General features: G+C 34.4%; 1 protein-coding gene across 2 annotated transcripts in view; it reads right to left on the reverse strand.

The window, feature by feature from the left end:
* The window catches only part of NRXN1 (neurexin 1), a 677538-nt gene that overhangs the window by 563900 nt on the left and 85927 nt on the right, over positions 1-27711 (reverse strand). For both annotated transcript variants that reach the window (XM_030446736.1, XM_030446735.1), the window contains one exon: positions 25733-25762. In XM_030446736.1, coding sequence (XP_030302596.1) covers positions 25733-25762 — 30 coding nt within the window. The remainder of the gene's footprint in view (positions 1-25732; positions 25763-27711) is intronic.

The following is a 27711-nucleotide window of genomic DNA, read 5'->3' on the forward strand; positions in this document are numbered from 1 at the left end:
ACCAATGAACTGATCATTACAAAAGGATAACTGACTATTACAGCAAGCTCACTTGCCTTTAAGGAAGATAGACCATACTTTATGAAGTATGATTATCTCATGTTAATGGCCATCCTAATTTAACATTTCTGCAAATGGAATCTTCATTTTCCATTGGGCAGCTGGCAGGGTCTTACACTGTTTTTATATCTAAGAGAAATTAAAAACCCACTTGCAGTGCCACAGACATATATCAGGGGAAAGCTGCCAAATATATGTAATTGGAAAGTAGAAAAAGCCTTGGATAAAAAAAGTTGGGGTTTTTTTGAGATAAAGGTCAATGAAGTTGTAATAGAAGCCAACAAAGCTTTTATGTATTCATGATTTGGCAGCTGGCTAGAATGAATTGGGTCAGACCCAGTGACTCCAGCTAAAATAATAATTATTGAAAAAGGTAAAAGCCTGCACTGCAGCTGAAATGTTTGAATTTCCTGATGATATTTATACTCTTTTCTCAATCTGAACATTATAGTAATTTGTAAAAAAACAAAGAAACCTTTTCTTTTCTAAACAAGAAAATCAAGTTTCTCTCTGTTAAAAAAACAAAAACAAAACAAACAAACAAATCAGTGTATTTTTTTCCTGGTATTTCTTTGTTAAAAAAAAAAGATGATCAATTCATCTTTATTTTAAAGCTATATGCAGTTCTGCAATTTTACTAACATTTGGCCTTTCCTAAATGAACCATATCCTCAGAATTCAACCAAGAAGCCATTAATAAAAGCCCAAAGCCAATTATAGATTGTCACACCTTGCTGTTTGTAGAACACAACATAATTTATAACATTTATATTCTACTGTGAGGTTAAAATTATGATCTAAAGGACACAACAATTAAGACAGATAATATCTTCAAGTGAAGAGAGTAATTTGTTTTATCTTTTCTCATACTAACTTAAAAATAATATTGATATATGACATTTGTAAACAAGCTTGAGAAAGCACACAAAAAATATAGGGAATATTTGAAATAAAATCCATTTGATAAACTAATTGTGATTTTTCTAATACTGGCATTTAATGTCTTCTCAAAGATATTTTGGTCACTATAAAAACACACAGAAGGAAACAGTTCCTACTGAATCTCTAATAAACAAACGTTGGAGAGGTAAGTGATAACATAATTATATAGTTCAGGAAAGCTGGGCTTCATCAGCACTGAGGATTCCCATCAGCTGGAAATGGACAACCTTTACAATTTGAAAATTTCTGAGGTAGTAAAAATGCATCCATCTTTGGGGATGAAGGAAGCTATATTAGTTTTCAGGAGCTGACTACGGCATTTGCACTGAGTAATTAACTTAATTAAAGAGTAGAAAACCAAGCAGTTTCTATTTTTCTTGTTAAAAATTGGGAGTAGACCATTTGCTATGCACTTGTTTTGCTAACTGACCCCCTACAGCTGGTCCCTGACCTCAGTACTGACAAAAGAATAACACTGATTTCAGCGACACTCTTTTCCTACACACAGAACTTTTGAAGAGTTTAAAATAAACTATTTTAATCAAGATATACTTCCAATTGTTCAATAATTTAATGAATGATACAAATTTTGCTGGTAGCCTGAAGGCGTAGTATTGGTAGGGTGACAGATCCAGTACTAATTCTATCCCAACTTTATATATTTTTTATTTTCAATATTTCTTCTTCACTCTTATATCCTAGATTTAAGTGCTGGAAGTCTTGATTAGTTCCTGATAAGAACAAATCGTGTGCTTTAGAACTGCTGCAGTTGTAGAAATTTTCCCTTTCATCAAGAAGTAGTTGTTAATATGAAGTGTTCTTTTTTTAAATATTACTTCTGGAATTACTTGGCATACACATGATGTAAACTAAAAAGTTTTCATCAGAAAAGGAAGGAAAAACAGATTTTAAGCTACCAAAAGTCTGTATAAGAACAAGAAGAGGATTAAAGGTGTTGATTTTCTACACATAAATTAAATCCTCATAATGAGAGGTAAAAATACACACATGGGAAACAACAAATCTAGTCTTGGAAAATGTAGTTTGTTTTTTTTTTTTCCTGGGCCTGTTGTTTCTGGGAACAGTGCCAGCATCTTTGTATGATATTTTGCTTATCACCATGACATAACAGCTTGGTAGTTTCTGATCTTTCACAATATAGATATACCCAGATAATTCTGTAAGCAGAGTCATATCACCCCTTGTTTAAATCTTCAGAGATGAACATGAGACATGAACCTCAGTTTGAAGTACCAATGAGCAAAAGAACCTTAGTAGCTTTGTAGTATGGTTACTTGAACTTATTTTTTAATCCAGGTGCCTATTTAAGTTCTAACATTACAGATCATTAATTATATGTGACAAGGAGATATATTTTTAAAAGCTTCTTTAACAAGTAAGTTCTAAAAAGAGATAAATACTCTGCCTAAGAAATCCTGAAGTCAGAGGGGAAAGTGGTTTAAAACAAATAGGCAAAACTCTCACCAAATACTATATATTAGTACGTCCCTCCTTCTGACAAATTCCCTTTGTCCACCATATTTTCAGCAAAGGATAAATCTAATTCTGAAAAGGCCTCATGAATGAAGTCCAGTAACATTTTCAGTAAAAACTGTTTGGATACCTCTCTGAAAAATTAGTTAAAAAGGGATAGTGATAATATTAAATTAATTCTTTAGAAGCTTCATTATTAAATCAGTCTTTCAGAAATTTATATTCCTTTTAATAGTTCTCTTATTATTGAATTATAAAGCTACAATTTACATCAAGGTGTTGGACTCATTGGATTAAAGAAAAAGTATCTCTCTGTCATGTAAAGAAACTACAGAGACTGCTCAAGTTATCTGCTTAAGAACATACTCCATGTAATATTCTTTTATTCTCTTTTGTTGAAGTCAGACTAGTCAAAGCACAGTTAGTTTCCAAAAATAAACCTGTGACCATACGACTATGCAAAAGCACATAGAGCACATGTATGTCTTCTGTTATAATACTTCTTATTATTGAGCACAAATTTAACATTTCTTCACCTTTTTTTTCCATACTGCATCATGTGAAATGTTCCAACCTGCCTTTGGAAACCAGTTGATTTTGACAAGGAGTGACAATACCCTGATTTTGGGCCAACATGTAAGTTCATTTGCAACCAACAGTGCTTTAAGTGGTGATAATCCCTAGTAAACGTCCTCCAGTGGCCAATTTTCTTTATGGGAAATGAAGATAAGGAAATAATTCCCATATAGGAGATAACAAGAGTTTTCAGCAATCCCTCCTATTTGGATAAAGACAGAGAAGCCCACTGCAGAAACCCAGGGCCCTAACTTGCCTCCTCCATTCCCTGATAGCCTCCTTCCTTTGGCAGGTGGAGGGATGTTCAGGTCACCCAGAAGCTAGCCCCCAGAATGTACCTGTAATCAGCTGTGTTAAAAAGCCCATCATGAGGGCCATGCTCAAACCAAATCTACACTAAAGCACAGCTCAAAAACCCCAAATTAACCACTCTTGCCAATTGGAATGTTGATTCTCCTTACTGTGGTGTATGATGACCTCAACTCTCATTACAAACAAATGGAAAACCCAAACCCAGAGCTTAAAAGAGAAAGGACTAAAATGAAAAGCTCATAAATCACTTTGAAATCTCAAGAGTTTCATTCAGATAAAGAATCAAAATTGACTTTTAAATATTTAGCATAGAATTATAGAATCATTTCAATAGGAAAAGACCTTCAAGATCATTAAGTTCAATAGTTAACCTAGAACTGCTTAAGTCCACCATTAAACCATGTCCCTAAGCATCTACAATCAGATCTTAGAACTAAACTAACAAAAAAAGACTCTTACCATCCAATTCCATTGGCAAATGATGGTTAACTAACCTGAGATGTACTACTGTGAGGTCCATCAATTAGTATCCCTCCACCTGAGATGCAGAGACACTGTGTCCTGTTAGTTGCTAATGCATTGAAGTTGATATCCTATTTACTGAGAAAATGTATATTTTACTTAGTATATTGGTATATTTTACTGAGAAAATGTACTAAAAAATAAAGGAAAAAAGAAGAAAAAAAGAAAGAAAAAAGAGAAAAAAAGAAGAAAAAAAGAAAAAAAAAGAAGGAAAGAAAAAAGAAAAAAAAGATGAAAAAGAAGACAAAAAAAGAAGAAAAGACAACTTCTATACCTAAACCAAGAAAGCTGTTACAGACTTTAAAGATCTCTCATTGGAGCCTAATCCTGTACTCAATCAGGTCACTTAAACTTTGTAGAGTGTGGTATTTCCCATTTATTTCTCTTTTTATGTATTTATTTTTGTTTAGATTGAGTGTAGAAGCCTCTTGCATGCTACTTCTCATGTAATCTCCCCTGAATTTCATTTCTAGATCTAATTTAGTATGTGAAATTTCTCTTTAGGATCTGAGCACCCCAAACTTCTCATGGTTTCATTCTTTTTCAGTTTGGGTCTCTGTAGCTATGAATCTGAGTAACAATGAAAGAGACATTTATGACATTTTATTTAAAAAAAAAAAAAAAGTGGCTTTTTTTTTTTTGGTTTGTTTTGTTCTGAAATGCAAACTATAGATAGAAAATTAAATAGATCAACATTTATAAAGATAGATTAATTTTTTGATAGACCTTCAAAATTCCCACTTTGAAACTGTGACTTTACTGCTGGATCATGTTTCTCATCCATAACAGAAACATTCATATTCACTCCAGTCAGATAACAATGTGTAGCAGAACCAGTTCATAAGCCCAATATCAACACATTCAAGTGGTACAGTTACTATAGCTGTGATGTTGAGGTCTTGCTATAGTTATGGCCATCTGGGTTGGATAATTAGTATTATAAATGCAATACTTGAATACAGAGGTCTCTGTGTATTTAATACACCTCAGCTCATTTGAAGCAAAAGTAAGAAGAATAAAATTTGAAAGGGTGGCCAAATTAATGTTTTAGACTGTATTAAAAGAGCTTCCCCAGTATTCTGAAGGCCCCAAGTGAAAAGTTCTTTAACTGCATAATTCAGACAATACAAAACTCAGACAAAGAACACTTTTCCTTTAACACCTGATAAACAGCTGTACTGTGTGGTTCATATCTCCTGTGTTGGATTCTGCTTTTGCAAAAGTCAGTCTGAAGAATACAATACAGTACGTTGTCTTAAATGATTTCTCTTATCTCTCTCCCTGGAGAGGGAGAACTGGTCATCAAAGAATTACAACAGGCTATGAAAAAAAATGATGCTGAACTGCCAGTACCTTTCATGAAGGGGAATACTTTCAAAGTTCAGTAAATGAGACAAATATTGAACCTAATATATAGGCTCTTCTTCAGAATACAGCTTTAGCACTGGTAAAAAAAAAAATCTGAGGAATACATTAATTTTCCACAAATAACAGAAGCCAATAAAAATAAATTGTATACAATCAAATACTGTACTTAAAGATGAAAGGTGCCCTAAAGTAGCTTTATATTAAAGCAAAACCAAATATTATAAAAATTGCCTGGCTCATGAATACAAAAGACATCATCATCATAGGATGAAAATTCCAGAGGGGGAGTACTTGAATACGATGACCAGTTGAACAGGGACTAAATCATGAGACAAGGGAATATATATTTTTTTTTTTACAACTTCCTTCTCACTTAGAGTAATGGTGTATGGGATTTCAGTTTGTGTTCTGGTCCTGCTCTTTTCCACACACTTGTGTGTGAGAGGTGGTCATGACTATGTCTTCTTCCCTTCTTGATCCCTACCTATGCATGTCACATGAGACATTAATACAACATATAATACTCCTTTTTGAGGTTGCAATAAGCCCTTTTTCCACCATTTCACTTTCATAATAATAAAAATTATTGTGATACTAACAGTGATTTTTTGTGTACAGTTTTAAGATACAGTAACCCAATGAAGTTAAGGTTTGACTGCACAGGCCACAAATTACTCAGACTCTAAGTGATAACTGAATGGCTGCATGAGAGACAAAACTGTAAGTGTGGCTTACTTAGGCCTGGACCACTGCATTAACTCTACCATGTGTTTTTAAAATGTAGGACCACATCTGGAATGAGATTCATTCCAATACTGCTAGCTAATGTGGAAATTTTAAGCAAGGAAGTAAGAAAAAATTCTGCAGCTAGTTACACTCAGTAAATGTGCTGGTCATTCATGATGTACAGAATTTGGATTTGAAGCCAGTTTTATCACTTGCAGCTTTCCCAAAACTACCTCATCTTTTCAGAGAACAGATGCTCAGCCCTGCTGATATATGGCTGAAACATATGGCTGTGGATCTTCAAGTTAGGAAAGATATAATTAAAATATGCATGAGCTGAAATAATATCTTCCAACAGTAGACATATAAATGCCTTAGCAGAAAGTCCAAATTAGGATGGATAAATATTTATTGAGAAAGAGGCCACTGTAATGCTGTGCCATAGGGAAAGAAAGGAAATCATTCTGTATTGGGTGCAGTTCTGTACCAGCTTGTTGTCTGCCCACAACTGCCTGATCCTAAAAAGACCTCAAAAGATGTAAAAACTTGGGTAGCAACACACGTCTTAAGAACCGACAGCAGAGAACATGCCAAAAATCCCAGCTGTCCTATAAAACTATTTGTGAATTGCTTCACCAAAATAGTAATTTAGTCCATATACTAGAAATGAGAAATTATCTTTTTACATTGAAACATATACTAAGAAATAAAATAAAAGCTATGATTTTTTTTTACTTAGATGTTAATTCAAGCAGTGTTTTAGACATAGTTGAATAAAGTACTCAGATGTCATGGTCAGTTCCTATCCTTGTTATTAGAAGTAGCTCTGCAGATGGCTAGAGCATCTGTTGGTTAAGCTAACAGGAAAAGTCTGCAAGTTTCCTTTATCATCTTAGAAGATAATATAAAAAATCTACCAAGAAATCAGCACAATGATGTTCCACATACTGAAGAAGTAACACAGACCTTTCCTTGAAAGACTGTATAATGACCTCGATGCATTTTTGTCACTAAGAAAAAAATAGCAGTGTATTACTTTCTATTTTTGTAGCTAGATGTAATTATAACATACACTAGATTAATTATTTCAGGCCATGTATATCTTGGAAAACTGAGTGCTTTTTTTTTTTTTTTTTTTTTTTTTTGTCCTTGCATGCTCGAGTTTGATTTGATGACAAGCAGAAAGATAAGGCCTCTGCTCTGCTCTTGGGACCAATATGGAAAATAAAGCTCATGGTGTGCCCAGAAAACAAGCCAAATGTATATGCACAAGCAATTACAAGCGATCAGAGGACACCTGAATAACCTGAATAATGGTTGCAGTTAGGTGGAAATTCTTGTTTACCATAAAATGAGAGGCAGGGTCACTTTTACTTACTACTTTTATTTTTGTGTTTTACCCATACAAACTCTGTCGACACTATCCTAAATCATTAAAACACACACATTTAATGTTTAGAAATAATATTTACTACTTTGGAAATATGTCTGCTGCCTCAAAACATCTCTTGCATTTGCCCTGTAGGAAAAGGTATCTTCCCATACATCTTCCCATATTCACAGAGACATAAGAAATTTATAATGTTTACATTCTCTCATTTGTGAGTAGTAATTAAATGCAAAGATATCCTAATACAATTAAATATACTTTAAAATGTGATAGAACAATACAAAAAAATGTCATAATAAAAGCAAATAAGCATTTTTTGAGGAGGAACAAATGATAGATTAGAAAGTCATGTTTCTTCCCTTGAAAACTAAAAAAATGAAACAGTTTAAGAACAGTCTATCCTTCCGTCTTTCATTCCCCTTGAATATGGGTCAGTGTTAAACTGGGTCAGAATATATCTCTATTTCCCATTGCATATTGTTGTTCACAATCTCAAAAACCTTAAATAAAGCCTCAAGTTTTGCATACACTTGCAGTGAGTTCTCGGGAGTCCCTCTTTTACCTACCCTAGTGGATATTTAAATAACTTATTCTTTACTAGAGTATACTTGACTTACTTTAAAAGTCCAGTGAGGAAATCAGAGTGTCCAGGAGAAAATGTTATCATATACCTCTAAATTGTCTAACATATCATGTTATACAGCTTTTAAAAGCAAACAAGCAAATTTTTATTGCCAGGGTACATTCAAGAAATGTAGAAGCTAATGCTGTAAATAAAATATGAGGTAAGTCCCTGCAGCACATATGATACTCAAATCAGTCAGTGGCCAGTCCAGATTGGATCCAGATTTGTAGCTGTATACATTTTTTGATCAGGATTCAATGAATCTCACATTAAAACTGTCTCACTAATAGCCAGCATTGACAAAATGTGCACTTCAAAGGAAGTTCTGAAATGCCAGTTTATATGGGATGTAAAAAAATTTTTAAACCCCACAATGTCCTTCAAAATTTTATTTTGATGGCAAAGGCATACAGCAAATATAAATATTTTGAAATATTGTTGCTATTTTATGGACTTATGATTTGCTGATTCCTAAAGGTAAGAAAAGAAGCTCTGATCAGTAAATTACTTTGTAAAGAACCAACAAAACTCTTTCAGTTGGTTTCCTTGACCTTCTTCTGACCTATGTAATTGAAACAAAGCTCAGTGAAATTCCAAGCCAAAACAGCAACTTAAAGATCTGGTTCATGAAGCATTTTTTAATGACTACTAAGAAGACTCTATTTTGATATGTATTATTTTGGACTCCATTTTGCACAGGAGTATGTAAGCATCCAGTCTCATAATTTGAGCACCTCTTATTTGAGTGAATAGGTTGAGCAGTATTTTCATTAGCTTTTCTAATATATTTATTAATATACAATAACATTGCAGAGTACTTTATCAATGACTTAGTAATATCTGTCAAACTTCTCACTTCAGATCAAAATCAAAACCCAAGAATTAAAAAAAGGTACCATTAAAGTACCATATGTCCTAGAGAAATTTCCAAACCATTTCCTCTCTGACTTATTATTTGGATCTTATTGGAACGTTATACGAGAGGACACAATTCTCTCTCTTGTGAGGTGTTGGTTTGCTTTACTAATGAGCCATGCACAGATACAAACATGAAGAAAACAACCAAACATTTACAGAGAATGTTATATAAACATGATTCTTGCTTCTCAACTTTTTTCTTCCCTACACAAGTTTCAACTATGGGGGTACTCATTTTACTTTTTTTAAGCTCCACTATTAAATATTGTATTTGAATAAATAAATGAATCAGTAGAAAAGAGCTCTTAAAGTGCAATTAAAAAGTCCTACAATTTAGTACCACTTTTGAGAAGTATCTAGCAGTATCCTACTACACTCCTGCCACAAGACACCTGTAATTAATGTTCACAGTGAAAGATCAGCTCACTGTAAAGTTTTGGAATGCAATGGATATGCACCTTGTCAAGCAGAGGGTGAAGAAAGTAATCCTTTCTGAAGACTATGACATTCTTATTACAGGGAGGGAGGCACGATGGAGAGAACTCATGGTCACGCTTTATTGATTCAGCACAGAAAATTTAAAAAAATATGTGTTACCAGAATATTTAACCTCCTGCATACCAAGGATTGTTGCATTTTATTTGCAGTGATAATGCTACATTATTCCTAGATATAGATTAAATATGGAGTTAAAGTAATTTTGTAGTATCTATTTAGGTGAAAAAATGCCTCTGTTAAAAAAATCAAGTCAGGAACAATTTCTGACAATACTGAATTGCTGATTATTAAAAATCCAATCTACCATAGCTGCCTGATTTGCATTACTGTACATTTCCCTATATTATCATTCTTTATCAGACAGAACTGAGGTGCCAATAGCAACAGAAGATTATCTGCTGATTATGCACGGCTTGCTATCCAAAATACCCTCTGAATTTACATTAAGAAGAAGAAAGCTCAGGATCTGACTGTAGTAGATAAAAAGTCATATGCATTTCATATGTTGAACATATTGATCAGGGGAACATTCTCAAGCAGAGAGAGACAGGAAGAGAGATAATATAAATATTTTAGCTGACTGTCAGAAGGACAAAGTCCTCTCTTAATCAACAGGTATTTCAGAACACAAGGCTCCATCTAAAAATGAACACTTACATAAATGGGAATTCTGACTAAGATTTAGAACATGCAGAGTCATGTAAGTGATTAATTTTCTTAAAGTCTTCCTCACCAGTTTGTTTCCTACCCTCTGGTAGCACTGTTGAAAATGAAGTGATTTTAAGTATAGTAATGAACTCTATTATTAATTACAAATTTTGCAGATGGATTACTTAAATCATATTATTTTTTTAAAGATCATGGTATTCTGCAGTGAAATTTTATGTCTAAGCTATTTACAATAAAAAAAACAAAAGTAGTGTTAGTTTAACATATCCCATACAATGATATTTAAGTAAATTTAGTTCACACTTGCTTCTTAAACAACTATTCAGAACAAATCCTACTATTTGGGGAACAGGAATATTAATTGAAACCATGGTAAGATCACAGAACATTCTGACATCTGGCAGTTCTTAGCAGAAGTAACAAAACAAAACAATCACTCTTACACTCAAGTGAAGAAACGTTTAAAAAAGTTCTTGTTCCTCGTTCACAAACTTGACTCAGTAATAAGTTTAGAAATAGAAATAAGAATACAGATCATGCTGCCTACTAAACAGCTTTAAATTCAAAAAGGAACATGATGCAAATATTTGAAAAACTGATTAATTTTAGGGAGGAAAACATCAAGAGAAAAAGTTCTATGTAAGCCTTAGCAGTACAAAGTTTAACAAAATGCAAGTTTCCATATAGTGAGAAAACTCACTGGCAGTAGGACAGGTTGTAGAGGGGGCTAAACTCTAAAAGGAAGGGATTGTTCTCCATCACATATATCTAAATTTGTGCCAGTAAGAGAAGAAAAAGTCTTTCTTCATTTCATTCCATTTCTTATAAGACATCTCTTTGCTGGCCTTTTCAGTCTGTCTTTGTTCCAAGATTATTTCAAATGGGAGGCAAGAGCAAAAGGAAAGCCAGTTTAATTAGGACACTGAGCATGGTGCTATCTTTCTGCAAGCAGAGGTACGCAGAAAGAGGATCTCGCATCTTCCAGCACCCACTCTTGGTTGGCTCAGTCATTTGTGAAATGTTTGCCAGTCTCTTTCCTAGATGCGCTGAACAAATGCTTCAGCACTCTGGGGAAACATTCAATATGAATGGAGCAAAACAACGTTCAGAAAAACTTCCAACACTTTTGTCAGGAAAGCATTTTATCTGTTTTCATTTGAAAACAGAAAGAGATCCTTTCTCCAGAAAAACATTCCTGTTGCATGAATTCCATTAGCATAGCTAGGGAGCTCCAATGGGTACCAATTGCTACGACTTGCATTCATGTATATATTTTCTGCCGTATGTGAAGGAGCTGGCTGAATCTTCTGAATATTATAATTCTGGCTGATTCAGCATAATGAACAATGTCCTTAAGGCAGAGAGTAAGGATTTCCATGTAAATAATTTTTATTTGTAAAGATAAAGAAGGTCACTGGCTTATGAATGCCAGAATCAACTGCAGTTCCCATGTGATTTCTTACTTATAAAGGACAATAAAAATGCATTACATATTACAGAGAAACGTATGTTGACTACACAAACATTTTTGGTTTTATTTGCAGACCTAAAATAAATTCTGTAACAATTTTTCATACATGTAAAATCTAAATTAATTTTTCTAACAAAATATTTTTCTTTTAAAAATGTCAGGATTTGTCTCTCTAAAGCACAATCTCTGTAATGTTTTCCCATGATAAAAATATTTCTACAAACAATAAATACCTGACATTTTTCTTTTTATAGATTAGAGAAAGTATATAATTGCAAAACATATCTTAAATACTTCTAAAATTGTGCAACGGCATGTACCATAAAGTAACAAAATCGTTAGCCTGTCTACTGTGCTTAGGATCTGGTAAATTGACATGTTTAGTTCTTTAGCTATGACAGCATTATAGGTGATATTTCTGAGCAAATAAAGATAGAAAAGATGAATCATAATTCTCTACAGTACGGTATCATATAAAAGTGAGATTTAAGAACAATCTAAAAAAACAGCTTTGGGTTCAGTGTCTAACATTAACAGAAAAGTGAAATTCCCATGAAGCAGTGCTCTGTCACCATGGCAACCTTGCAAGGTAGCACAAAAGGGTTCATCTTTATGCAACACAGCTTTACAAAATCTATCATCCTAAATGTGACAGCATGTACTATCTTTTGGTTCTGCTGTGACACCACAATACATAGGAGTTATTAAATATAACCAATGTCTCATTTATTACCAGTCAAAGAATGCAAATGTTTAAAATTAAAATGAAGGGTTTAATCAGTAAAGCTCCCCAACCTTAAATTACCACAGGGAGAGTAACACTATCAGATTTGCCAACATTGTGCTTTAAATATATTTAAAAAATATTAACACTCCAATCTCTGCTTATTTTTGACAGCTCTGATATGACCTTTAGAAGTAAAACTAATAAAAGCAGTATGACCGTGGTCTTTTGAAATAAAAACCTATAATCTTAAAGAATAAAAGCTATACTAATAAGTAACTACAAAGGGGATTACATTGCAACCTAGAAAGTGTATTTTTAACAGTTCTCAAGACACCCTTTTCTACAACATAAATATATATAACATATAATTTATTAAACTTAAAACATGTTTGAGAGCAAGTTTACCAGGCAAAACTGAGTCAAATGCTTCAGGTTAATTTGATTCAAGTTATTTTCTACAGAATATCTAATTTTAAATGGCTCTGTTTTCTGATCTCTTGTGTGGATCAATAACTTTCCCCCCCCCTCTGTGAACCCCACTGGAAGGAGAAAAAATAATTATAACAGCCTTCTTGCACAGAAAAATCATATAAAACAAAGTCTCTAAGGGAATCAAATCTAAGTATCCAAATTGTAATGAATCATAAACTTTCCAGTAGTGTAGAGGGCTTATTTGTCCTAATGCTGCTTTTATACTTTTTTTTCTTTCAGACATCTTGTATAACTCTAGAGAAGAATATTTTAAATGACCTTTAGGATGTTGGAGCATGCACAATACTGGCTCAATGAATGTAAAGAAAACCGTAAGTAACCTTCCCAAGAAACTGCATCACAAAATTTAATACTTTCTCCCATATTAGGGAAAGGCATGTCTCCTAAGCAAATATTTTCATATATCAGCAATACCATTTACGTTCTTCAGAATAACCTGTTCAAACAGAACTAAGGCTTTAGGAATTATTAGACTAGGAAAGCCACAAATATACTTAAAAAAAAAAAAAAAAACAAAATATAGCCTTAGTAAGGACAGAAAGAAAAGTCAGGATTACCTGAGGAAACATTTTCTTATCTAAGCATTTTTTGAATTCCAAGTGACTTCATTAGGGAAGAAAAAAAAAAAGAGAAAAATGCTATGTCATGTGTCATAAGCACAAGACAGCACTCTCTATCCTCTCCTCTGCATACTAACACACATTTTACAACCATGAATGCATCAGGTCTTCATCAGTTCACCAATTAAACAAATACTTCTAAAAAACAGAAGCAACAGAAAATAAAACAAACATATAATATATTGCAAATACAAAAGAAAACAGATTGTGTGGTTTTTGTCATTCCATGTACTAATTTATGTGAGGGTGAATAGTATAATCCAAATTATACAAATTATTTAATTTTAACTGCTAAACGGCTTATTTGTTGTTTTTTTTTTTCTTTGCTTTTTCTGTTTGGTTGTTTTGTTTTGTTTTCTGGGGGGGGGGTTTGGTTTTTTTTTTTTCTTCTTTTTCTGTCAATTACTTCATATCAGCCTTCAAAAATGTGATAGCATTCTTTAAGTGACATTTCAATATGCCCTGTGCTCAAGTACTTCTATGAAATTAATTAGCTGAAAATATCAGATGCTGCCAGTTCTCAGGATGATGCTGAGCCCAAGCAGGAAGCTGCTGGCAGAGCTTCTGAAGTCCCCATGCTCACTGTACAGAAGCACAGGAGGAATTATGGGCACGTATTTGAAGCCTGTTCTCTGTGTGGCAGTGGTACAGTTTAAACACAGTGTAAAGATATGGATAAAAACCACTTGGTTTTTCCTTATGTGAGAAGACTGATCGTCCAGTTTCCCACTTCCCTACAGCTTTCCTCACAGATCAAATATCATTGACGTGCATGTAAGTTCCAGCTTCATTAAGGACACAGAGGCAAGTTTGGAAAATGAAAACAGATGTAGTGAAAGAGAGGCATCCTGTTTACTACACACACAGATGCTTCCATATTAAATATTGAGCACAGAAAGTAACAATGAAAGAATTTGTAGCAGACTTGTAGCATACAAGGGAGTATGAGGTTCTATTCTTTCCAGTAGCATATATTCAGCTGTCTGAATATTTATTCCACACATTGTATTATATAAAGTTTCAATCAATAACAGGATGTTAATAACCCAATGTCTAGTAGTCTACAAGGTGTGAAACTTAACATCAGTAATATATCTCAGTTTGGAATTCTTTTAAACTAGAAATCTTCTAACTTCATTGAATTCAAGGATGCCCCAACTATTTTGTATGTTCAGGAAGAAACTAGAAACTCCCACTTGTCTTACTGAATTATAGCAAATACCAGGAACTGCCTGGCTACAGTAAAACTGCAGATTAAGGAAGCATTTTAAGTCTTCATGAATAAAGATAATTCTAACATAGAATAAGAAGACCTTTGTAGAGAAACAAGATAAACCAGGTGCCTCGAGTTGCCAAAGAGTGGTTGTGAGTCCACCTGTGCCTGGTTAGGGCAGGCCCCCTATTACCAGGGGGCCAATAAAGGTGAAACTCACAGCCACAGACTAGCTCACTCTCAAGCGCTGTATTACCTTTATTGCGCCACTAGCGCTCATCGCCTCCAAGGTGAGGGTCTCTGTGGAGTCTCGAACCCGGGGCTTTTGGCATTGCAGTACTGGGTCTTAACCAGCTGCGCCACAAGAGCCTCACCTTGGAGGAGAAGAGCGCTAGTGGCACAATAAAGGTAATACAGTGCTTGAGAGCGAGCTAGTCTGTGGCTGTGAGTTTCACCTTTATTGGCCCCCTGGTAATAGGGGGCCTGCCCTAACCAGGCACAGGTGGACTCACAACCACTCTTTGGCAACTCGAGGCACCTGGTTTATCTTGTTTCTCTACAGACCTTCACTGAAGTAGCCTATGATTCCATCCTCTCCTTTTGTGTGTGCATATTGAAACTAAAGAAGACTACTTAACTCACAGTGAATATATATTTGAATGGTGAGGTTCAAAGAAAAGTAAATATTAGAACATCAGGTCCAGCATTTAAACTAAAATTGGAGTCTGAATTTTCTGCCTAATTTAGAGCACTCCTATGGGACTGTTTTAGCCTTTGGTTCATAAAATTTTCTGGATTAGACCACAATTTATGTTCCTCATTGAATCTGTCAACTTTGTGTAACTGTGTTTGACTGAAACAAAGAGCAAAAATGAACGGTGCCAGTTTTGCTTCACAAATAGTTGACAAAAATGTTTTGACTAGTTTTATCGGGTGCCAAATAAAATAAAACTGAGGTTATTGGTTTTATATTTGGGCAATTTTCATTCATGTTACCACATGTAACATGAATTTGTCTATCACGTATGATTTATAGGCTTCAGGACCAGAAGGGTGCTTTTGATTATCTAGTCTTATTTCCTGCATAATACAAATTAGAGTCTGGCAGCTATTACATGATAGACCACGTCTTTAAGCAGTTTAATAGCTACGAACCTAGAAAATGTATTTTTAGACTTTCTGAAGCTTGCTATTCTGACTTGGTTCTCAAGAGTATGCCAAGATAGAGAAGTATAGGCACATTCTTGCCTCCCAAGGTGGGTAATTAGCATGACCTAGATATATATACATTTTTGAGAGTTATATGTTACTTATTAAAACCTATGGAGCTAATATACAGGTCTTATAGCTGTTCCGAAAAGGGATATATTAATTACACTTTTGCATTACAACAGCTCAATAAACACAGAACTTTACAAAACCTGTTTCTTTCACAAGACTACCCATTTCAGGGACAACACAAGGTATAATTCTCTCATCTGTTTTAGAGCAATGAATATGAAATACGTGTGTTTTCCTGGAAGAAAGAAAAAGCAACACATAATAGTGATTTATGGACACAGATACAGCCATCATTTTTATTACATATCTGTCATTGGAGAAAACTTCAGATAGTGTCATTTTTGAGAGATAAATTCATAAAGTCTGACAAAAATGTCCAACTTTACCTTTGTTGATCCAATCTTGCACTTAAATACTTTTGTATGATTTTTTTCTGGTTTAATTTTCTTCCAAACCTTATAATACAGTTACCTGCAAAATTTATAGCTTGTGCAGATATTCAGGCGAAATGAGAGCACCAGTTCCATACTTGTACCACAGTGATCTGGGGGTATTCAGGTTTAAGAATACTAAATTAAAATAGAATCACAATTTTTTTAACTATCACACCATCTTTGTGATGATGTAAACTTATAAGGGTGTTACAGTTTAATATAACTACATCCAAGTAAATGTCATAAAATTGAAAACTATGTAACAACTAGTCAGTAGTTGTAGTGAATACAAATAATATCTAACATCTTTTTAAAATACACATCCATTCAGAGCAAAAATAGCATATTTAAAGTGGAATTTTCCTCTAAAACTAATGTATGCTTTGTTTTGCACAGGTTCAATTGTAAGATCATATTAGGTAACTCATATGCATTCAACTGTACATCTCAAAGGTGGTTTGCCTGTAACTGAGCTTGGTGATTTCTTTTAATATTTCTTATAGGCTTTTTTTTTTTTTTTTTTTTTTTTTTTGAGATGGAATGCACTTATCTGGCATCTTTTTGATATATCCCTAATAATGATATTTAGGTTCACTGAAGAGGGGAAATCAGGTAAATTATGTCTAATTTTTAATCCTAGAGAGAGATGTTACTGTTGGGTGGGAGTGGGGTCACATAATTATAAGGTAGCTGGCATCAGGAATCAATCTCTTAGGGTTTTCACCTGCAGTCCATCAGAAGCAGAGTATTAATGGTCACAGGAAGACACACAGTTTCCTGTCATTTGGGTGGGTACTCCTGAAAAAGGGATAAAAATTGGTCATTACAGGAAAAGGCAGACCTATTAACTAGGTAACTCCACTGAAAAATTTACAAACTTATACTCATTGTTGAATTTTGATTTCCAGGCAGTCTGAAGACTATGCAAATGCAGATTAAAGGGTTTAGATACAGCTGTTTTTTTTTTACTCCCAGCCCCAATATAAAGAGCATACTCAAGTAAATGCTGTGATGCCAGCAGTGCCAAGCATGGCCTGCCAGTTTCTCTGGTAGCCTTTTGTTAATCTGAGTTTGCTTCTGTATCACTTTAGTGCCAGTGAATCAGTACAAAAGTTTCCCTTCTTAAAAGAACAGATGTATCCTTCAAACAGGCCACAAGATGCAGGTGTGTGCTGATCAGAAAATTACTGTAAGTTGGTGCCAAAACCAAAACCACCAAGTATAGCTCATGCAAGTGAGGAAAAAATTACTTCTTTCACTAGAGTAAATGTATTTAATACAGAGATTCAATTGCTTTCCTTTCCTCCAATGCCTGGAAAAAAGGTATTTGAGTATTGCTATGGACGAAAAACACTAAAAGAATGGTGAAAGTGGAATTTCATAGCAAATCCATAGTCCATACTCAGTTCCAAAGAAAGTTTTCTCCTTTATACTTCTGAATTTCCCAGTTCATTGCAGTTTCACCCTTCTGCTGATACTTAATTGTGCTGGGTGTTCCTGAGGTGAAGATAGAAAGCTTTCTTCTAGCAATCAAGAATAACAGGGTTACAGAAGGCTTTCAGAACCAGAAAAGAGATACATGACTGGTGTCAGTGTAAATCAGTTTAATTAAAAGATTTTAAAGGAGACTGGGTAATTCAAATTCTAGTTTTTTTCTTAGCAGCCTGGTATATTGCAGCTATAGAAAAATTACTGTAAAGGTTATGTTAATATTTTGTACACAGCATTTTTAATTCTGCAAGAACAATTAATTTTTATCAGACATTTAAAAAAGGTTTTTCAACTCTCTGGTAAGGAGTCATTTTTGTGGAAAAACGTTCTTATAATGTGCATTTTTTTAGCCTACATTTTCAGTTATATCAGTACACTTCTAGAGTAGTTCTCTTCAGAGTTCTTCACTCCCATTATAATTTGTGTCTTTAGAAAATGTGATAAAGTTTACTCCTGGGTATAGTAAGCTTACATGTAGACAAATCCTAAATAGATTGTCTTCATCTTGAAAGACCTTAAGTATTATGCTGAAAGGCTCTCTGTCAGAATACTCATCTTCTAGAGAAATCTGTTCTTAAAAGTGGAAGTTATTCTCAAGGAAGCCAAAAGCTTGAATATGTACTGTCTTCCACTACATTGGAGAAATCAGCAGTTTTGAAAAGATAATGTATTTTAAAACACAAAATCCCTCATGATTCCACACTTATTTTCTTTCCTCTGAATTCACAGGAGACCTATGACATATATGCATATGTATATATGACACGATAATTCTGAGTTCCATTAGAATGATTCAGAACATAATGTTTTATTTTGGTAATATAAAGGTGCTAAAACGCATGGCAGGGATAGGATATTGTCACATGGTGACTTAAGCAGAAAAATAACATTTCAAACATAAATGTGCTCCCCTGCCTTCATATAGTTTTCTTGATATGTAATTTCTTTTCATATTGCTGATCAGGAATCAGCTATCTCAGGTATAATTTGGGGCATATATGTCTCAAGGCAGAATTTACATTTGTGATCCTCATGTTGGTGGATCTCCTCTGAGCCATATACTTCAGACAGAAAACTTCTTCAGTAGTCACATTCTGCAGCATTTTTCTTCTTAGGAAACATTCATTGTTCACATTTCAACACACAGATGAATCTGTGGCTCCAAATGGTATGTTCTAGGCTTGCTGAGTATCACCCACTGAAGTGCAACTAAATTATTCGCTTAAATGCACCACAACTTTTAAATACAGAAAAATATCACACCTCAGAGTACAACAGTCAATATATTATGATACTGAAGAAAAATCTGAACCAATTAAACATAAAAATATAAAGACATAAATATTTACTGGAAAGTATATGTGTAGGTATAGATGCATGGATTGCACAAAATAAATTAATTGCAATACTTTTGGTGAGCATCAGACAGTATTTAACTAAGTTTCTGAGTGTCTTCAGAAAAAAAAAAGCCACTATAGAACAGATATGATGTGGTTACTGCTACAAAGTACTCTGGAGTACTTTGAAGAGGTTTAGATTAAAAGTTCCTTTATTTCTTTATAAAGGTAATTGTCATGGAAAAAAAAAAACAAACAAAGAAACCCACAACAAAAAAAAACCTCAACCCCCCCACCAAAACAAACAAAAAGCAAACAAACCAAACACAACCAAGCAGGTAAACTTTATATAGAATATTTTAAAAATTCTTGTGCTGATCATTTGTAAATTATACTGGCTGTCAGAATGTCTGGACCTTATTGGTCTTATTTATCTGGAGGATAAATTTTTAAAAGTTACTGATTTGTTCATTTTCAGTAGAAGCACCTATGAAATATAGCTTATCAATTCTTTTGCTGTAACATCACTTAGGAATCATTTCAGTAATCCCAGCTTGGCAACCTCTTTCTGTGTAAAACTCCTAAATGAACACAGTTCAATTCTAGCAGTAGCTCTTTCAAATATCCTACTACTAGGATATAAAACTATGTGTATAAGTACAGAAATCCAAGAAAACTCTCTGTCCATGCTTTGTGCTTCCAGGCAAAAGCCAGCTGCAGTTGAGAAGGCATGCAACTGAACCCATGTCAACAGGGCATTGAGCCAAAAATTATAAGCTGTGCTACAGCTCAGTGGTGCACCAAAGCATTTATACAGCTTCTAGAAAATAGGTGCTTCAGTTAATGAAAGCTCAAGGATGCATGGCTTTCAGACCCACATTTGAAGTAGCACACTCAAAACCAATGAGGATAGGCTTTTCCGTGTTCCCAGGAGGATCACAGAGTGCAAGAGACCAAAACTATTTAAGTTCTTTAAAATCAGAGCTAAACTGAAAGTAATCACAATAAGATGAGCCTGTGGTTGCACTCAGGTTAATGACTTAATTACAAAATATTCTATGTTGGGAGGGTTACTGGTGCCAGGTGATTTTTCTGTTACATGACAATACATAATTACTTAGTTACAACATAACATTTTCAAGATAATGATTGTTTAAAGACTTGTTTAAATTACTTTTTCGTATTTTTTCCAGTTGTCAGTTGAATTGTGTGATTGATAAGTAACAAAATTCTGCTCTTACAAATACCCAGTGGTTTTGCAGATACTGTATGATAGCTTATGCAATATAAACCTTGCCTTCTTCTGGCAAGGACGTTCACACTTAAATAACCTGACATTCTGAAGACTTTTTTCAACATTTATACATGGCATACCAAATACCACCACATCAAAGACCTGTAATCTACAATAAAGTGTAGTTGTACTATCAATATTTTGGTAGAAACACTTGTTGCTCATCTAGATATTTGCTAGGGTTTATGGACCTGAGTTACTCACATATGATTTGAAGCTGCACATGATCTCTAAAGTAAGAGAACAGGAGTATGAACAGAGTGTTTAGGTCTCGCATCATTTATGTAAAGAATGAATAATATATATAGTCAAAAGTAGATTGTTTACACAGAAATAAAGTATAGGTTTTCATATTATATAGGGAAATAAGTATAGGCTTAATAGAACTGCTATATAAAAAGTAATACATGTCACTTCATGTTATAGAAACATATATAGACCCCTTTTATTGCTCATCAAAAGAAAAAGATAAGAGGACTTTTTTGGAAAAAAGTAGAAGAAACTTTAACATCAGTTGCAATGTAATCTTAGATCTACTCACCACAAAACAATTCTGCATAGGGAGTCACAGAAGTACTAACCTTTCCTAAGATAAGGCCACGGGTGAAAATGTTAGTTTTATTAGACCACCTACAATAGTTGGAGAAAGCAGTCAAAATTTCTTTGGGAGCAAATTTGTTTTGGGCAAACAAAACCTTTTTCATGTCTGTTATGAGCAGTGGATTACAAAGTTTGCTTCATTTTTACACAACTGCTCCTGGTAACATTCAAGTCGTCTAATAAAAGCATGAATTTCATTTACAAAGCTTACCTTGCTTTTTGATCACCACAGATGGTGAAAACTCTACTACTAAAGTTGTATACAAGTGATTTCCAGGAGGAAAAAAAAAAAAAATCACAAAACCTATCTGAGTATATACAAATTTTACCAGTAAACAAATGCCAGGACAACTAAAAGTTTGTGGCTCTTCTTAGAATTAGCCTTAGCATCTACAAGGAGTAATGGATCAGGAAACGTGTTTTGCATAGCTCTAAAGTTATGAGACAGACTTCTACATTGTCTCTCACCTTTTCATTGTATCCTTCTTTGTTGGGGAAACAGTTCAGAAATATACAGATTGTGAGCAATCCTGACTTACTTCAGCTTAGGCTACAGTGGTTAATGGTTATTGAGGTCTAGTTGCAGGTTTTCTAAAAATGAGCTAATGGGAAAGAGATAACTTAATTGGCAACAGTAAAGAAAAATAATTATGTGAGGAGTGGTTCCGTGAGAATGGAATGTGTAATTGGAATACAAAGCCACCTGCATGATATGATGGTGTAAACAAGGCTTCTCTATATAAGTGAGAGCAAATTGTTAATAAACGATTTCATATGATCATATTGATGTGTACATGGAATCCTTAAGCCTCCGCAGACTTTTTTCCCACACTTCTTTATGTCAGCTACTTTTGTACATAGACCAAGTTATGTGAGCTCAAGTACTGACAGATGTTTCAGTACAGGGACACCTTCTGAGCTTTGCTTCTGCCCTTCTCTAAGGGCCAATGAGACCTTTGGTAATATTCATAAAGCCTTAATAAAAAAAAAAATTTTTGGAGACTTTATTTACATTATCTCAATGTATATTTACAATTAAATGAGAAATGGCAGGTACAACCAGTGAGATTGGACTGGAATTTGTATCGCAGCCCCACTTGGAAAGGCTGCCTAACCCCTTCATCTTCTGTCAATACAAGCCCCCTGCCCTAATTCAGAAGGAACATTGGGCTTCTTTCCCTTTCCGGCATCCCAAATAATATCTACACAGATAAGAAGACAGTGATAGTTCAGCCATTTATACCCTTCAAGGCAAATTGTACAGTCAAGCTTCGCGATATTTTTGCTTTTTTGCTTATAATATTAGTTCATGACATAATCACTCAGAATTTTGCAATTACTGACCTTAACTACAACTAATAAATCTTATGATCAAAGTTTGCAAAAAGGTGCAAATTATTTCAATGCCGAGTTCCTTTTTTTGTCTCGTCATTCCTTTCCATCTTCATCCCCTACTTTGTCATACTGTCGTGTGCTACAAATGTGTATTATCAGAATGTTTCACAGCCACATTTCAATAACCAATATTAGTGTAGTTTCAGGAGAGCTGATGAAATTTTCCCCTGGTTGAGGGTATGGTTCAATATTAAGGGATATTTTCCTTCACAAGAAACTGGGGTTTGTATACATATAAACACTTTCCATCCATTTGAACAAATATGCACTGTTATATTTGCAGAAGTATTGTGATTAGCAAAACAGAGTATTCAGTATTCAGATATAAACTTGATAAATCTAATAAAAAATTAAAATGTGGAAAAGGAGGCAAATTATTAGAAGACAAGGTGATTGGTGTTTAAATTATGTCTCATGGCACATCATTAAACATTGTATGTAGCTAAAATATCCAAGGTCATTTTTGCTGAATATAATTGTTAAACCTTTTAAAATAAAAGCATAAATGCCTAACTATGGCAATATACTAGTAAAGTTATTACTTTGCTAAATCTACTTTCCAGCTCAGTTGATCATCATCATAATATATACTAATACTATTTATGTTTTCATCCTTTTGTACCACAAAACCTTCAGTGCTGTACATGCTACATCATGCATTCTGTGTATAGAATAATCTAGAAAAAGAAGTCCTTAATATTCATAAAAATTATATATATTGTCAATGTTCAGTTACTATAAAATGTCATTTTGAAGTAACTCCATCCAAAACATTTGTGGTTAAGGAATAAGAGAGTAGTAAGAAGGAAGTAATACATCAATGTCCCATAAAGAAAAGCACAAAGATCAGCCATGTGATAAACAAAGCAGTCTTATAAAACTTATAAAAAAAGAAATCAGTAGCTGTTTTTCATTCCACTTGCTTAAATCTTTTCCTAAGCAAGAAGATTTACTACTCCAAAACACACATAACCTTTCAAATAGTATCCCATCTATAATCAGGTACACAGTCTCTTTGGAGAGTCTGATATGAAGAGGAATGAGCCACTACAAGCTTATAATTACTGCCTTTGCATCACCTGAACTTTCTAGGTCTGGAAATACTAAATCCCTCAAGACACTGAGGAACCTGGAAGGTTGTTTCTAATTTAACTAGTTAGAAAAGTACAACCATGCAGATTGGATTTTTTATTTAAACCAGGAGCAGGCATACTCTGACAAATGCTTAATATTAGCAGACCTGTATTATTCATCATATATAACACACAGAGATTTAATTGCTTTTAATCACCTTCTTATCATAAAAATATCTTTATGTGACTGTTATGGTTTAGGTCCAGCTGGTGACTAAACACCACTCAGCTGCCTGCTCACTCTTTCCCTCCCTCATGGTACAAGGTGGAGAAAACAGAATGAAAAGCTTGTGGGTCAAGACAAGGACAGGGAGGGATCACTCACCAATTACAGTCACAAGGCAAAGAGACTTTACTGGGGGAAACAGGGCTGCAGGGCAAAGCCAGTGGTCTCACCATGGGCTGCAGGGGAATCTCTGTTCCAGCCTCTCTTCCTCTCCTTCTTCACTGACTTAGGTTCCTGAATAGGCATTCCTCTCATACCCCACTCCTCTTTCTGCTGCAGGTTCTACAGCAGTTTTTTTCATCTTCTTAAATATGCTATTACTGCCACAGACTGTCTCAGCCTTGGCCAGTGATGGGTCTCTTGGGGCAGGGGAAGCTTCTCAGAGCTTCTCCCAAGGAGCTGCTCCCTGAAGCCCTTCCTCTGCTACCAAAGCCCTGCCACACAGACAAACCTGGAGTTTATTTATATAGGAAAAGTCTGCAGGTGTTCCCTCTAGGAGAAAGAAAGTAAACATGGGTGGTACTCTTCATACACAGAAACAAAAAGGAGTAAAAACTTCTGAAGTAAACCCCACACTTTGGTGTTGGTCCTTCCTCATCCCTTTATCCAATTCTTGTCTCAAGATGTAATCAGTGATAACAAGGAAAATCTCAGAGCAAATGTGATCAGCTGATAGCAGAGACTTACTGAAGACAGTCCTATTCAGACTTAGAACTTACACCAAGATATGGACTGGCCTTGGACAGATTATCTCCAGGAAGTATTTGCTGAACAACATTGAGCTTTTTTCTGTGCCTGATAGTTTAGCCTACAATTCTTTGAAAAGAAAAATGCATACCTCAAAACGTGGCTCTTAGTTCATGCTGAATGCTTTCTACAACTGAAGCCTCCTTTATCACTGCTAAACCTTTACATCTTCCACAAATCCAGGAGACAAACTGCCTATACTTTAAGATAATTTTCCTTACCTTTTTATCCATGAAATATTTACTTTTTAAACATACCTACCTCATGTTATCAGAGCAAAAAGATTTACATTTATTTGCATTACTTATACATACATTAAAGTATACTGGTGGCCATTAAAAAATAAAGAAAATTATGTAATACCTTTACTTTTACCTATGGATTTGGTGAAATGGTTCCATGAAGAAAGCATTTCCAGACAAGAAGAGAATAAAGAGGAGAGAAACAACAATAAGAGTTGTGAATATATGTAAATGCAATAGTATCTGAACATGAAGAGACAGTATTAGTGTCTGGAGACAAATGGAGATGCAATCACGTGTTGTGTTAGGGATATAGTTTATTTTTTTTCCAATAATGTACATGCAGAGAAACACGGAAGGATGCCATGCTTTGATAAGAAAGAGTGATACAAAAGTAACACAGACAATGGGTTAGAAGGAAGAAAAAATCACTGATCTTGTTAGGTTGCAAAATTGTACTCTCAGCATTCCAGAAGCCAGGAGCAGGTGCTTTCTGCACATTTCCAAACAGCCATGCATTAACGTAAATGGACTCTTCAATGTGGACAATGTGACAAGCTGAGTATCTTCCTTCAGGAACTATTTGATGAGTGCTCTTGTGCTTTATCGTTTACAGATTACACGTAATTGTATTTTCTAATACATACATTAAATTTTCTTAATCACCTTCTTGTTTTTCTTACCTCATTTCAGTAATTGTATTGCAAGAGGGCGAGTTTAGGAGGCAAAAGGACACAAGCTTGCAGAGCAAACAAACAAACAAAAAAACTAAAAATGAAATAAGAAAAGATGTGACTAAAACCATGTGTTCATTTGCAGCCAAAGATAGCTTTCAAGCATTTGCCCATTGTTTGCAGTGATTGATTCAAAGCAGCTACAGAACAAGAAGAAACAATGAAAGCAGAGTGGAAAAGGAACAGAGCCCATACCTTGGTCGCCCATCATCAGGTGCGCCAGACCTTGAAGGGAAACAAGAGCACAGTCAGCAATGCACAAGGGATCACGGGAAGGTGGTGTTGTCACAGTGACAAAAATGTTTTGTGACAGGCATCTGTTTCCTATGAGATGTCTGCATCACAGAGGGAAATCAAAGAGCATTTTTCAACCACTGGTTGGAATGCTTTGGGCTACGAGTAACAGAACTGCAATTCAAAGACTGGGTGTTGTTTTATTGTGTACTTCTGGGCAGTTGTTGGAATGACAGAAAGTAATAAAATGCTTTCAAATCCAACCAATTCCTGTAATACTCCATCTGTGTTTATCATATTTGGATTATATTGCTTTCAACACTTTACTGGGAGGACTTCCTGTCCTCTACTCGTGAAGTGATGGTAAAAAACCTGAAAAAGTGTAAACCTGAAAAATGGGCTGGGTCTGATCTTTTTCCCCTCATAAAAAACGAGCACTTTGGGTAATTAAATAAAATGTCTTCATTGAGTTGAAATGATAATGCAAGGGATGTCTCCTTAGTTGTGTGAAACGTGAGTGTAGAATAAATTTGTTCTAGAGAAGATAAATTATTACATATGCAATATAAAGTACATAGCAATAAGGAAAAATTAAGTAAGAGCTTCTGAAACTACTTCATAAATCTGTGAGAAATAGATTTTTCTATACTATGTTAGTATAGGTCTAGTGACACTTAAAAACACGTCCATAATGATAATCACACAACCAGAGCCAAGTTTCATTACTCTTTAGCTAAAAATGGCTTTTAACTCAGATTTTCAATTCATCCAGAATCACAGAATCACAGAATTACCTTAGTTGGAAAAGACCTTCAAGATCATCAAGTCCAACCCTTGAGCTATTCATGATAATAAAATGATACTTTTATTCTCATTGAGAATAATGTGATGTAAGGATAATAATTTTCTAGAAATATGAAGGTTTTTTTACATTTCATGTCTGTTTTAAAAAACTTAGCTGATTCAGTATGCATTTTAGAAGTTCTTACTTTCCAATGTTAAATGTGCTCCTCTTCTGCAACAACTATAAAAAGTTGTAAATTATTTTCTTATTTGCAATTAATTAAAATTAATTCACACAAAGGTGAGCAATAAAATATTGTGCTCTTTACTAGAAAGCAGTCTTCCTAGAAAACTTCTCTGATTTCTAACTCACAAAGAAAATTAGGTGCACAAATGACTCACATATTTGGGAGAGTTCAAAGATACTTTTGACTGCAATCGATCTTAAGGATTCATATCTTATCAGTTCCAAATCTCAAATGATATTCAAAATAAACGAATAGTTTGGCTGAATTAGTGTTTTTAATGTCACTCTGTTTAGATGCATAGTTAAACTGAAGGGCCTGATGAAATGCCCATGCCTGTGAATGAGAGTAGAAATGTTTTAATGAATATTCTCTCTCTAAAAGTGTCGCTCCAACTGTGAGAGGCATGGTGGAGTATATACAAAGACTGATGATCAAGATTCATTCTTTTAATGCTAAAAAAAAAGCTTAACTTGCTTGGCCTGCAGGAATTATTTGTCTTTTCAGGTAATAATTTAACTTGTCTTCTGGCTTTTAACTTTTCATGTTGGCAACTATAGCAAGAAATCTTTTGACTTGGCCTTAATTACATTCAGTAGAGGGAAGGTGAAACTAGTGGAATGTTTCAAAATCCTTTCCTTTATTAGAATGTGATTTTTCAGCAGCTACTTTATGTGAGCTCTTGCAGCTCTTAGAAGGTATAAAGCAAATCACTGCCATGTCTCCTAGGAGAGTGCAAAGGAGGAAATCTCTTACTAGCTTGCATTTAAATATTGATCTTTATAGTTATAAGGACCGAAACAAAAGGCCTAGCTTCAGGACATTGCCATTGCTTGATAGCTACTATTTTACTAAAATTATATGTGAGACTGGCCATTTGTAAATACACAATTCTTATATAATTTGAAAAAA

Source organism: Calypte anna, chromosome 3 (assembly GCF_003957555.1).
Source record: "Calypte anna isolate BGI_N300 chromosome 3, bCalAnn1_v1.p, whole genome shotgun sequence".
In the NCBI taxonomy this organism is placed as follows: Eukaryota; Metazoa; Chordata; class Aves; order Apodiformes; family Trochilidae; genus Calypte; species Calypte anna.